The following is a 14,053-nucleotide window of genomic DNA, read 5'->3' on the forward strand; positions in this document are numbered from 1 at the left end:
TCCGATTGGCAGAAAGTTAACAGGGACAGTCCAATCTAAGCTGAATCAGGGGAGGATTTTCAGTCCAAAATGAACCTTTATCACAACAGCTGTCTGGACCAAAACACCTTTTCTAGTTTGCTAAATGTTGTGGTGCTATTTATAGCCTACCCAAAAATAGTAGTAATAGTATCATGACATTGACAATGAAGAAATCCAGCGGAAGTGAACAAGAGATGACTGGTACATCACAGCATCACACTGCAGCCTGTACAGAGGAGTGTGTCTTGGAAAATCATTCATTTTCATTTGAAGGTTGTAGACATCTCAGAGAAATTAAGCACATCAGCCTGATAATAGTCAATGTGTCTCATGTGAGTCAGTGGTGGAGGTATAGGAGGTGCAGCAGGTTCAGCCACACTGCGGCAGTGGTCTGGGAGAGCCTGTGATTCTCTTGTGGAGAGTCGGCTCTACATTTAAAGGTATATTTGTACATGGGCACCTGAAGGAATATCTGTCATACCTGTCATAAAAAAAAACACATACAGTAAATCCTCAAATTGTGTCCGGGATTCTATTTGAAGCCGGGCCTCGAATAATATCCGGGGGCGTGGCCGATTCGGACAAATAAAGGCCGGCCCCCAAATACAAGCCGGGGTAATATTGCCTACCAGAAGGGCTATCAGTCCATGAGCACTAGAAGACATTGTTTCGATTTAACTTAATTAAATAAAAGAGCTCTTCATAATATTTTATATTGCTGGTTGGTTTAATACTGTTGCCATTGAAAAGTAATTTCAATGGGTCTCCAACACGTTGCTCTCAAGCTACCAGTCGCTTGCCGCCCCCTTCTAAGTAGCTTGCCAAAGGCTGAAGCAGTATACATTTAAACACAATTGTTGCCACGAGGCATTCCAGCCTTTAATAAAAAATAAATCAGGCAAAATGAAAAATTTACTCAATTTAGGCTACTTGGCTACGCAACAAGGTTTCCATGTATTTACAGCATAGCGCACGTTCAATGAATGAATGAAAGCGGCTACCTTGGCTCGCAATAAACATACGGGTGGAAATCCCAACTCTCTTTCAACGACATAAAACTTAACAGTGAACCATCAAATACCCCCAGATTTCAGTGCCCATCAGTCCCAACATTTAGCAATAGAATCAAACAGTCCAAAAGTAAATTAAATCCCAAACCAAAGCGAAAATCTTTTGATAGCCTACCGGTATGCTGCTCCAAACGAAACACATGTCTCACAATAAAACGCACTTTAGGAAAAAAAGATCCTTAACTTGCTGTTATCTACGCTAATTTGTTATTGTTCATGAAGGCGTGTCTGGCAAGTTGTTATTTTATGGATTCTGGACTTGCATGTGATTTATTGTGTTTGAGAATATTTGCAATAAACTTAGTCTGTTAAGACTGACACTATGACTTACCAAATGGTGTTTCCTGATTAGCCTACACTAATTGATTTCTGAACGGTTACAGGAAGTGTTGAACAGTGCCTCGAACAGTGCCTGCCTCGAATACAAGCCTGCCCCAAATAAAGGCATGTGCTTTGTGCAGCCTAAGTAAATAAAAGACCCCAGACACAATTTGAGGATTTATGGTATTCACCAATTGAATGATTTCTGCTTTACATATTCAACAAGCAAGCTGATCTTGATGGTTATTACGCATTCTTTGTAGGCTACAAAAATCAGAGATTATGTCTTAGCCTATATGCCAATTCTACAGAAACAAATATCTGTTAAACTGTTCAATTAAATAATTTGAGGGTTTTTTTTTTTGGTATGCTACTACATTTCTGGGAAATATGTCTGTGTCGGCCAATATTGCTGTCCAATAAAGCATATGTAATGTCAGTCCTGTAGTGGGCTATAGGGAGAAGTTTTAGCTACAACTAGCGTAGCCTATGTAAATGCTTTATGAACACTAGCTAGTGGATCTCAGGAGAAAAAAGAGAAAGCGGACCGGTTGAGAAAGGTAGCAGAGTTGGATAGCCAAACCCTACTGTCCACTACAGTATATGCCCTTCAAATGAATGAGTATTACTGCTCGAGTGACTGTAGCATGTCCTGATTGATGCTGTTCTCCTCCTCTCCTGCAGGAGGCAGGATGTGCCTATGTGATCTTGCTGATGGCAGTGTACTGGTGCACTGAGGCCCTGCCAATGGCTGTCACTGCCCTGCTACCTGTTGTGCTCTTTCCTGTTTTCGGGATCATGCGGTCCAGAGAGGTAGGTTAGGCTCACACAATGTCAGCGACACTGTACTAGGTTAGCACCACTGCACAAGGTTCACATGATGGAAAAATCCAAAGATGACAGCCAGTCTTTTCCTATGATTTGTGATAAGGTTTGGAGTGATTTTTAACAATTCCTTGCACATATGGAATGCCCTCCTCAGTTCAGACAATAGGTTCTTGATGGGTTTAACCCCATAAATCACACTGGCCCATATTCAGGCCGGAGAGGGTTTATTTGTATAGTATAATTATTATAGTAATGTTTTACAGTCACCTGGACCTGCTGCTGTCAGAGGGGTGAGCAATAACAGGGAGGTTATTGGAGGAAGAGGTAGGGGGAGGGTGCCAATTGGGGGAATGAGAACACTTCTTTTTTTCAGGAAACACGTAATCTAATTTCTAATTTCTGAAAATATAAAGCATCTGTATCCACTCAAATACAAAAAATATTTTCGTTGTAAAAAGAATCTTCCACTTACACTGTGTTCTGTAACTTTGTTTCAGTAATATTTCATCAATATTCATTTTCACCTAGTGTTAAAAAATATTGTGTTCTTCTTTGAAGGAATATGCTCACAGGAAGTGCATGCAAGTGGACTGACATGCATATAATGATAAAGCATTCTCTGTTGTGATCAACAAGGGAGCAATTTCTGATTTTCTGTTTTGCTTGTGTGATCGCAGGGATAAGCAGGGATGAGTCCCTGTCTGTGCTGATTATGCTCCTCCCGGTTCTTTCCCTAGGTGGGTGTTCAGTACCTGAATGATGCCACCATGCTGTTGCTGGGTACGCTGGTGGTTGCCGTGGCAGTGGAACACTGGAACCTGCACAAACGCATTGCCCTCAGGGTGCTATACCTGGCCGGGCTCCGACCACCGTTGTGAGTTACCGCCAACAAGGCCCGTCTAGTCCTCCACGCAAATTGCATAATGCATAATTATGAGGGATAGAAAGCTGTTTACAATAATGAGACAAAGTTACTGAAACATTGGTGAAAACAAACTTTGCAGCCCTCTGCAGAAATCCAGAACTCTACTGCACGCTGTTTGTTTGAAGGGCTGACTAACCAGTTCCCAACAGGACTGGAATAGCACAAATACAAATGCAATGTTTAATAAACAAAATGACTGCCACCCATAGAACAGGAAGAACCTTATTCCCTCCTTATGGAGGTGAGAAGGTTTCCAATTTTGAGTTTCAGTACTCTCTGCCTGTCCTACAGACTCCTTTAGCAAAGAAAAAATAATCTTTTAATTAACTCTAGTTTCCTAAAACAACTATATTCTAGAATAAGTTTGTGTGTGTGGGTGTGATGTGACACTGTATGTGGTTGCATGTACAGGGTTCTCCCCAAAGAATGTAACAGTGGTCGTGCCCCACTCTGTTCCGTAGTCTGCATCAAAATAGTAGGTTGTCTCACCTGTATATTGTTACCGATTTATCTACTCACAATCATGGGAGAGCCCTGAGGGTATGGTGTAATGTGTGTCTTCTCAGAAAAGGTATCACTGCTTAGGTTGTCAAGGCTGGGAAAAATCCATATTTTTCCTCCAGAACTGGACTTTTGTTTTGGCAAAAAACTAACAATTACCCTTGCTTTAACGCATGTGTGAAAATTAAAAAGAAATTCTTCAGCTAGAAATGATGGCCCGTTAGTTAATCCTTAGTTTTATATTTCAATTTTTTGACCATCCAGATAAGATAGAGGGACAGAGAAGAAATGCTGAGTATGATCAATATATAAATGGAATGAGAAACCATGGGAGGAAATGACAAACCCAGGAAATTTCAGATATATGTGACCTGCTCTATGAAAGTCAGTCACCTTGACCCCAAAACATATTTTGAGTTTCAGAAGATAGGAGAATGTAAGCTTTGTAATGATACCAAATGTATCTCTCATCTCCAGATATCCTGTTGCATTTTTAATTTTTAAATGTTTTTGAGAAAAATACGTCAAGAGACATGAGTATGAGTTTCAGGAAAAGGATGTATACATAAGATAACTTGTCATTTTTGTATAAACCCTTTAAAACCCTTTACTCTGAACATTTACTTTTGACATTAAGACATGCAGGCCATAAAATAAATAAATACATTAGCATTTAGCAATGCATGCAGCTGATTTTTTGTGAACGGTGAAAGGTGATAAGCTGGTTAGCCACCAAATGACTCCATTGCTACCTCATCAAGTTATAAACATTTGAAACTATATTTTCAAACTGAATTTGACATTGAGACATAAAAATTATGAACACCAAGACATTAAAGTGGTCACTAGTCGTTGTGATTTTGTAACTGCATGGTGACAAGCTGGCTAACCTCAATGCACAACTCAGGTGTTACTTTCACTTTGACATCTTGCATTTAAAAGCTTTAAAGAATATATATTTATGACTTTTTATTTCATGCCTAAAGCAACCTATAAGACATAGATTTATGTTAAATTGGACATTGCGACTTGTTTATGAGCGGATCACTTATGTAAAAAAGAGGAGGCCAAGAATGGTGCCTTGAGGGATGCATGTAGGAAGATCCTGGGTATGAGATAAGCCACCACCCCAGGAAGGACACATTAGATGTAGAATTTGGCTCACTGAAGAGATCTTGAGTAACGCGGGGCTAGAGTGTATCAGGAGAGAGTGAAAGTACTCATGCTTTGATGATGGAGAGGTGGGCAGTGTCTGAATGCCCTGAAGCCAGACTGGTAGGGGTGAAGCAGGTAATTCTGTTAGAGATCTTATGTAGCAGGACTCCATGTGGAACTGTGTGCTTTACTCCCCAGGCTGATGCTGGGCTTCATGTGTGTGACGGCCTTCCTGTCCATGTGGATCAGCAACACCGCCACCACTGCCATGATGGTGCCGATCATCCAGGCTGTGCTGCAGCAGCTACACTACAGGGAGGAGGAGGTGCAGGAACACACTCCTGTGGAGAGGGTTGAGGAACAGAGAGAGCTGGGTGAGCAGGAACATAACTAGCTCATTTGTATCTCAATGAATAGATAATAATAATAATAATAATAATAATAATAATAATAATCATCATCATCATCATCATCATCTCGATAATCATTTGTAGGTAAATAAATACTGTAGATGTAATAGTAATGAGTGAAAATGAATACAGCTAGCTAATGTAGTTAAATAGTATGAATATAATTGTAAGTAATAAAACTGTAATGTCATCCGATAATCATGCAAAAACATATGTCATGTGACGTGGGAAATAGGTTTATGAACAATGAAAAATAGCAATCATATTCTAAAGTATGTGTACTTCAAAATTGCAATTGTTTTTCTTGAATCGGTATGAAAGACAAATCACAAAAAGCTTGAGGATGAAATGAAAAAACAAAAAAACATGAAAAATATTAACATACTCTGCCCCCTCCCTCCACCTCTTTCTCTTAGTGGTGGTGAATGGGTTGGGGGTGTATAAAGAGACTGTGCCGATTGAAGAGGCTGCAGAGAAGAGGAGGATATGTAAAGGCATGATGCTGAGTGTGTGTTATGCAGCCAGCATCGGGGGCACTGCTACACTAACCGGCACTGGAGCCAACCTGGTACTCCAGGGCCAGATGAACCAGTAAGTAGAGCTAATCTAAGTGAGGTTAGGTTATGTGTCACTGTTTGATTCCCAGCTCAGATACTATCAGTTGTAGCTTTACACATTATAGTATTTCACATCACATAAGACCCACATCATTTAGTTACCATGTGTCCTTTTGGAGTCTCCAAATGGTTGTCATGGAAACCCACCTAGACATACAGTCGCTTAGATAAAGCAGTGCAGAATGTTCATTTTTGGTGATATTGTCATCAATTTGAAAGGGGATTTGTCCAGTGCTGTGACTGTGGCCCCCTTGTGTTTCTAAGCCACATGCATCAATATCCACTCAAATTCTGGTGTTAAGGAAAAGGGACAACACTTCAGGGATTAATGGACCAAAATAATTGTATTCTTTTATTTTTGGATTTTGAAATATGCAAAAGTTTAATTACTTAAAACTGTTGATTTGTAACACTATATGATTCTTATGAATATTTACAGCAATGTAAAATTTTGCCATTTTGGATAGATTTGATTAGACACTAATCAAAAACAGGCTACAGTGCTTAGATTTTACTTCATATATCTTTAGTAGCTTGACATATCACCTTCAGATCTTTCACAATTATGGACAAGGAGATTATTATTCAGGTAATGTATAGGATTACCTGTTTTACATTGGAACACAGCATTTCATTGCAAAATATTGAAGCTCGTGTTTTGCCTACATTTCTTTGTATTTCTAGCATTTTATTTATGCAGAAAATATTAAAATAAACAAAAATAAGTTCGTATGATTTAGTAAGTGCTCAATATAAACAATCAATCAATTCAAACAGACCAGTGGCATGTGAAATGGAATGACATGACACTGACCTTTTCATCCACATTTCTAACACTCTCTAGGCTGTTCCCCACAAATGGTGATGTCATCAACTTTACCTCTTGGTTCAGTTTTGCTTTCCCCAACATGATTCTCATGCTCTTCATATCCTGGTTCTGGCTGCAGTTCATGTTCATGGGACTGAAGTGAGTGTGCAAACAATACACTGATGATATTTCACCCTCAGATTTTTCACAATTATGGACAAGGAGATTATGATTCAGGTAATGTATAGGATTACTGAGCAAAAACGTATTTTTCATATTTTCTCCAGCTTTTCATATTGCCCTCGAGCTTTCAGTTTGTGTTCCATACAATTCAAGTAAAAAAATTCTATTTTGGTCAAAGTATGCATATTTTAGGATCAAACTGCATTGTATAACATGATGTCCTAAGGTCCTGAAACCGAGACCCAAAGAAAGCCAGCAACCCCATCGTACTCCATTGTGTTTGGAAACACAAGCCTCGGCTTTTTAAAAGCATACCACTAAGAAGTGTAACATTTTTGCCTCCTCTCTTTTTGAAAGTTAGGTTTCTTCCATTGGAGGTTCTCGTAACAATTCTTTTTTTTTCATTTTCAAAAAGAATAAGAGCAGTGATAAGCCTTGGCTTTTCCCAAACTCTGCAGCTTCAGGAAGACGTGGGGCTGTGGGGTGAGAAGATCGGAGGAGGAGGAGGCTATGTTCCGGGTGGTCCGGGACGAGCTCCGGCAGCTGGGTCCCATTTCGTTTGGGGAGGGCAGTGTGCTAGTACTCTTCCTCCTGCTCATCCTCCTCTGGTTCACTCGAGATCCAAGCTTCACCACCGGCTGGGCCAGGAGACTCCTCAGCAACGACGCAGGGTAAAATCATCTCCATCACACACTCGTACGCACACACACACCTCCCACACACATACACACGTGCTCGCACACACATACACACACAGGTGGATGAGCATGTAGTTTATGTGTTGTAGCTACGTATTTGAATGAATGCAAATATTAATTTTCCAAATGCATTTTTCTAAAATAATTTAAATAACCATTTTACTGTTCGTAATCCCTGGATTATTCTGGCCAGAAGGATCTCATGGGAGTCCAGAGCTGGGTGGGCTGAGCTAAATTGCGCTTAATGTAGGTTTTGACACACTTGATGACTTAATGAGAGAAGTGGTTGGGGAATGTTTATGAGTCATCTGTGCAGTGGGAAGGTCTTGTCCTTTTCTCCGGATTCTGCAGGTATGTGAATGACGCCACAGTATCTGTTTTCATCGCTGTACTCATGTTCATCCTCCCCTCCCAAGCACCCCGGTTGAGCTTATGCTTCCCCTGCCCTCGCACAGGTTAGCCAAGCCTTCATACACATGTCCTTAGAAAAGTAATCTTTTTTTTATTCCTCATATGTTAAATTAAACTAAAAACATATTTTGAACAGCTTTCTATTCTAGGCTCCATCTTAGGTCCAGTATTATTTACTCTTTATATGAACAATCCTGTTCCAGCTTTAAATAGCTGCAGCTGTAATATAGTATCTGCCAATATGTATATGACACACTGTTCTTTTCTACTGTACCCCTTCCTATGCCAACATTACATCATCCAAAGAATCCCAGACCTCCCCGGTCCCCCCTGTGTTGCTCAACTGGAAGGTGTTCCAAGCTAAAATGCCCTGGGACCTGCTTCTGCTGTTTGGAGGTGGATTTGCACTGGCCAAGGGGAGCGAGGTGGGTCCTGAAGAGAGGTCTAAAGAGATCACACCTGTTTGTGTGTGTGTGCTACCTATAGCCATAGTGTGTGTACTTATGTTCAGGTGCCTGTGTTTTCCCCCTGCAGGTGTCCGGATTGTCCAGGTGGATGGGGATTCAGATGTCCCCCTTGCAGACCATCCCCCCTTGGGCAACTGTCATCATCCTGTGCCTCCTGATTTCCATCTTTACAGAATTCACCAGCAATGTGGCTGCAGTTACACTGTTCCTGCCCATCCTCGCCTCCATGGTAGGCCTATAGGAGCACTGTGATTGGCCAGGTCATCACTGGAGTTTTGCAGTGTTAATGTGCTTGGAAGTTCCCACTTTTGGGATTGGAATTGGAATAATTATGACATGTCATGCCTTCAAGTGCTCTTGGATTGAAATAAGCATAAAATAATCATGAATATATGCAAAATGGAAGCAAGCTTTTTCTGCCAAACAGCACCTGCTTCATGATATACCCCCCTGGTGTAGTGGCTATGATATAATATTTGTCTTTCTATGTGTTGCAGTCACAGTCTGCTGGGCTGAATCCACTGTACATCATGGTGCCTTGTACTCTCTGTGCCTCCTTCGCCTTCATGCTCCCTGTAGCCGCACCCGCCAATGCCATCGTCTATTCTTACGGCGACTTCCAGACCTCCGACATGGTGAGAATTTTCACAATTTTCACACAATTTTCAGACTATACCTGCCCCTTCACACTGTACTATACCTACCTGCCTCTCTCACTGCAGGCTAAGGCTGGCATTGGGATGAACATTATCAGTATCCTGTGCTGTACCCTGGCCATTAACACCTGGGGCAGGGCTTTATTCATTCTGGACTCCTTTCCAACCTGGGCCAACATCACCAGCATATGAAGACAGGTCCCTAAAGGAGATAAGGAAGTGAGGAACATCTCTAGATCACTCTGGAAAAAGGGCATTTCACTGGATGATTGATGGAGCTGTCATACTGTGGATATATAGCATATAGAATCTGAATATGAATTTTCTTTTGGTGGCTCAATCCCCGTTGTAGCCACAATAAGATCCGCACAGCCGTGTGGATGTAATGTAATGTAATGACAACCTGCGATAAACACCACTTCCGTTTTATTGCATAGTGCCTTATATCCACGCAGCCAAACAATGATCTTGCAAATAATTAACAATTTTGACAGTTTGGATGATAGGCTGGTGTTGTCGCCACTCCCAAGGACAGTAGAAACAGAAATTGCAGTATTTGGGGGAGGCAAGATGCCAGCTATCGGCTGTACAGTGTACACACACTCTGAGGGACAACAGGCAGTTATACCAGGTTGACCTACTGACTGACGCTGATTTGTATGAATACCCCAATAAGGTCATTTGGGATCTGTTTTTGTTGAGTCTGGTTTTGTTGCTATTACCTTCCTGACAGGAGATCAGCAGTTTGAGATACCCAAACCACCCTGTCTGGCACCAACAGTCATTCAAAGTCAAAGTTACTTAGATCACATATCTTCCCCTTTTTGACATTTAGTCTGAAAAACCTCTTGACCTGAACCTCTTGACCACGTCTGCGTGCTTTAATGCATTTAGTTGCTGCTACATAATTGGCTGATTAAATATTTTCATTAACAAGCTGGTGTACAGGTCCACCTAATAAAGTGATCACTGAGCATATATTGAATTTTTTCCCCAAATATGCACAAAATTGATTTTATTAAACTGGCATATTATTGGAAATGGTTCATTAATGTATTGTACGTTTATTAAATGTATCATTTTAGCTTCATTCATTAGTAACAAAAGTTGGCATTTTTCTGAAAAAATGTATTCAAAATATATTAAAATAAATAAATAAATAAAATATATTTGTTGTGACTTATTGTGACTAAACTCTTTATATTCTTACTGAAGGAATGTGTCTGTGTGTGAATTCTTAGTGATGTGCACTTTGTGATCTGTTGTCTGGAATTCTTACAAAAAGACAGATTGTGCCTAATAATATGCATTTTGTTGCTCATTTCTAAACGTTCCTGGGATGTGAAAATGTTCCTACAGATATTTCCTATAAAAGACTGCAGATTTGCACCTATCAGGTGCAGGTATCATTAACAAGTACAGCCTGTAGAAACTCACGATGAAGCTTGTGACTAGTTTTTCAGCCCTAATCCTAAAGGCTGGCTGTAGGCATTAATGTCTTCATAATTCATAACACTGTATATCAGGCCTATTACAGTGTGTGAACATTTTTTTTTTTAAATAAAACTTTAAGAAGCACGCTATTATACCACGGCTATTAACTTAATCAGATAGCGAGATTTGCTCTACCTAGAACCCAAGACTGGGTTCTATTCAGCTTTAACACATTGTCTGCGTCCGAAATCAAACGGTACATACGATACATGTATAATCTGGTGTACATAGTATAGCCCTTGACACACTGCATGCTAGCTGCCATTTTTAGATCTATTTCAGGGGAAATGTCTCTACCTAGCGTCTGCATTTCGAAATACATGTGTTTTCGTGAAGGCTCGCGGTGTTTGAATGTCGTGAGCGTGAGCGGACGTGGTCACGTCATATACGTCATCTTTCCGACGGAAATGGCGACATCGGTTTTATCGCTGAGAATAGTGTAGTTATTTGTGCATTGTTTATGTCGATGTGAAGCATAATTGCAATATTAGCGAATATCATTATTACCTACAGGAATTGTAGTTTGATTGTTCAACTACCGTGGAAAACCCAGAATTAGCTAATTCGTACTCGCGATTGCTTGTTAGCTAGCTAGCCAACGATGGCAAGTGCTTTGGAAACAGGTTTGTTTGTTTCATTTTTCCCACATTGTCGGAAGTAACTTCGCTAGGTAATATCCTAACTAGAGATTATTTTGTTTAGCTATTATGTGGGGAATGTTCATTCTCAGAGTGATGACTGAAAGCTTGTAATAAGGTTAATTGCAGGCAACCAACAGGCTGATCTGTAATTGTTTGCATTTAACTTGACGCTCCCAACTTTGGTTATGTTCGCAGAAGAGCAGGCGAGGAATCGCTTCCAGTCGGAGTTGGAGTTCGTTCAGTGCCTGGCGAACCCAAACTACCTCAACTGTAAGTCAGTTAAACCGCCAGGGTGTTCTTGCATTCAGTTTAGTCAACCGAAAGTGTCTGGAATTTGCGCATTAACACGAGACAGAGCTGTATGTTGTCAAATTTATGTGTTAGATAAATCGTAATTATAATTGACATTTTATTTGTTCCTTCATGTCTGAGGAATTAGAACTGTTTTTAAGTGTTGAATTGCTTCTAAACTGATATTTTGTTTTATAGTTTTGGCTCAGAGGGGCTACCTACGAGAGAAACCATTTGTGAACTATTTGAAGTACCTGCTGTATTGGAAGGACCCCGAATATGCCAAATATTTGAAGTGAGTTAACATTACTATGAGCTCTAACTTAGAAGCTGACTTACGAGCTGTACAAGTGCTTTCATTAAAAATGTGTACAATGCTTTACAATACCACAATGCGATTTTTGATGATGAAGGAATCTTGATGAATACTCTTAATACAAATAACACTGTAGGCTACCGTTCCGTTGATTCCGTTGTCAAAAACTGAAAATAACGGAAGGTACTAGAAATGAAAATGGCAAAAAATGTGGAAAGTGAAGGAATGACTCGCAATTTGACCCACAATGACACTGGCTTCTCCCCTCCCAGGTACCCTCAGAGCCTGCACATGCTGGAGCTCCTGCAGTACGAGCACTTCCGGAAGGAGCTGGTGAATGCGCAGTGCGCCAAGTTCATCGACGAGCAGCAGCTCCTGCACTGGCAGCACTACTCACGCAAGCGCACGCGTCTGCAGCAGGTGCTGGCTGAACAGCAGCAGCACAGCAACGCCACCGCCAAGTGAGATCAAGGAACTGTGCCACGTCGAAGAGGGCGGAAGAACGGACTAAGTGAATCTGGAGTTAAAGACGAACAAGATGGGGTGCTCACCTTTTAGTTATTCTTTTTTTGGGTGAGCAGGCTTGGGAGGAGGCAGTTTTCCTTTGAGAGATAATTGCTTGTATTCCTCCAAGGCAGCCATCATCATATCTTGACCTCAAATCCAAATCCAGCCCTGACAGGTGTCTTCACACCTGACTCCCAGGTAAAGGGAGGGTGAAAAACAGTTCTCGGACCTCGAGGACTGTGATTTGATGATCCCTGCTCTATATTTACTTTCTTTTTTTTAAACCAATGTTAGTTGTCTGATGGTCATACAGCTAGGTTTTTACTGTTCTTTTTTGTTTTGTTGCATAATTGTTTAGTTGTCTAAAATAAGTGTAAATTGTAATAGGTGTTTCTTTCACACATTCATTGCTCCAGACGCAATACACTGATATCATGTTTGGAAATAGGTCTGTAAGTATGAATTGTATTGAAAAGTGTGTTTATCCTGTTTGGTGTGTGAGTGAAGATGATGTGCTAAACAACATCCTTGATTGGTAGGGCCCATATACATTTCTGATATCTTTCTGATATGTGAGCGTAGTTCTGTCCTTCCAGATTAAATGTGTGCTTAATTTAACCACGGGAGGCCCATAGAAAACACAAGGACCCGGAGATATGCCAGAGAGAATGGTTGCAATTGGGAAGGTGAGCAAGAGAACAGGGGTAAAGTTGCTGGAACAGTTTTTTGGTTAAGGGCCTTTTTCATTTGGGAACCCAACTTCATCTCTGTGCCCACCAAGCGCTCGAACCCGCAACACACCAGCCAAGCAGGCTACCACAAGGCTACCCTGCTGCCCATTCATGTAATGAAGGATTATTATTTTTTGTATCATATATATATATAAAAAAAAGTATTGCATGCTTGTTCAGAAACAGACAAGGCAATATTGGCGCTGATAAATGCCTCTGGTTTCATAAATAACATATCTCAAAGGGCATGTTCCTGCATTGGTGTGAAGTCCAGGGCTATTGCTACCCAAGGTCTAATGGAAATTCAAAATTTCACTGGTGCATCCATATTTCACTATCTAAATGAAATGTCTAAGATTGGAGTGCCTACAATGACACCTGGAGGATAAGGCTTGAAACGGCATTCGCATGCCTCCCCGGTCACATGGTGAAAAGCCTGCACAGGCTTCTCTGACATGTCCTCCGGAGCTGTGTCTTTAGCCTGCAGTACGGCAACATGCCCCCACACTCCCAGCTGCTGCTCTGGCCCGTGGTCGCCATTTTGGTCTGCGGCTGCCAGTTCTGTGCAGAAATGCATTTGCCGTAGTGTGTGGAAGTGTTTCAGTCAGCAAGGTCGGGGTATAACAGTCTGCAGTAGTCCTGGTTTGTCGGAGCTGCAGGAGTCCGCAAGTGTTTTGTGTGTGAGAGTGAAAGACTTCAATCTCTGATAATCCCAGTCAGCAACGCCATGATCAAATGAAATGTTTTTTTGGGGATTTTTTTCAGCTAGTCTTTGCATTATGGTGGTATAATGGTTTTGTGCTCATTAAAAACTCTGATCGTAATGGGGATTTTCAATTTTCAAAGTGTAATTTGTGAAAAATTTGTGATATCTGAGCCGAATAAATGTTTATTCACAGTTTATTCACAGAATGTGTGGCAGATTTGGCCTTGTGTCTGCAAATGCAGCGCAGCAGTTACAACATTAAATTATGAATAGTTAATACATTATTAATATGAATA

General features: G+C 40.9%; 2 protein-coding genes across 3 annotated transcripts; both read left to right on the plus strand.

The window, feature by feature from the left end:
• The first annotated feature begins 2,093 nt into the window (after window positions 1-2,093).
• Window positions 2,094-9,273, plus strand: LOC133107967 (Na(+)/citrate cotransporter-like). Of its 2 annotated transcripts, none has more exons than XM_061217331.1 (11): window positions 2,094-2,225; window positions 2,978-3,114; window positions 5,020-5,195; window positions 5,648-5,822; window positions 6,693-6,815; window positions 7,298-7,481; window positions 7,842-7,969; window positions 8,235-8,373; window positions 8,483-8,644; window positions 8,913-9,050; window positions 9,138-9,273. In XM_061217331.1, the coding sequence occupies exons 1-11, from the start codon at window positions 2,127-2,129 to the stop codon at window positions 9,261-9,263; spliced, it is 1,587 nt and encodes a 528-aa protein (XP_061073315.1). In that variant the 5' UTR covers window positions 2,094-2,126; the 3' UTR covers window positions 9,264-9,273. The 2 variants fall into 2 exon arrangements, with proteins under 2 accessions (XP_061073315.1, XP_061073314.1); XM_061217330.1 differs by having other exon boundaries at window positions 2,127-2,225; window positions 7,298-7,510; window positions 7,889-7,969.
• A 1,678-nt stretch (window positions 9,274-10,951) lies between these two features.
• med31 (mediator complex subunit 31) lies at window positions 10,952-13,954 on the plus strand. Its single transcript, XM_061217480.1, has 4 exons — window positions 10,952-11,188; window positions 11,402-11,476; window positions 11,696-11,792; window positions 12,086-13,954. The coding sequence occupies exons 1-4, from the start codon at window positions 11,167-11,169 to the stop codon at window positions 12,276-12,278; spliced, it is 387 nt and encodes a 128-aa protein (XP_061073464.1). The 5' UTR covers window positions 10,952-11,166; the 3' UTR covers window positions 12,279-13,954.
• Window positions 13,955-14,053: the final 99 nt, after the last annotated feature.

Source organism: Conger conger, chromosome 13, assembly GCF_963514075.1.
Source record: "Conger conger chromosome 13, fConCon1.1, whole genome shotgun sequence".
NCBI lineage: Eukaryota > Metazoa > Chordata > Actinopteri > Anguilliformes > Congridae > Conger > Conger conger.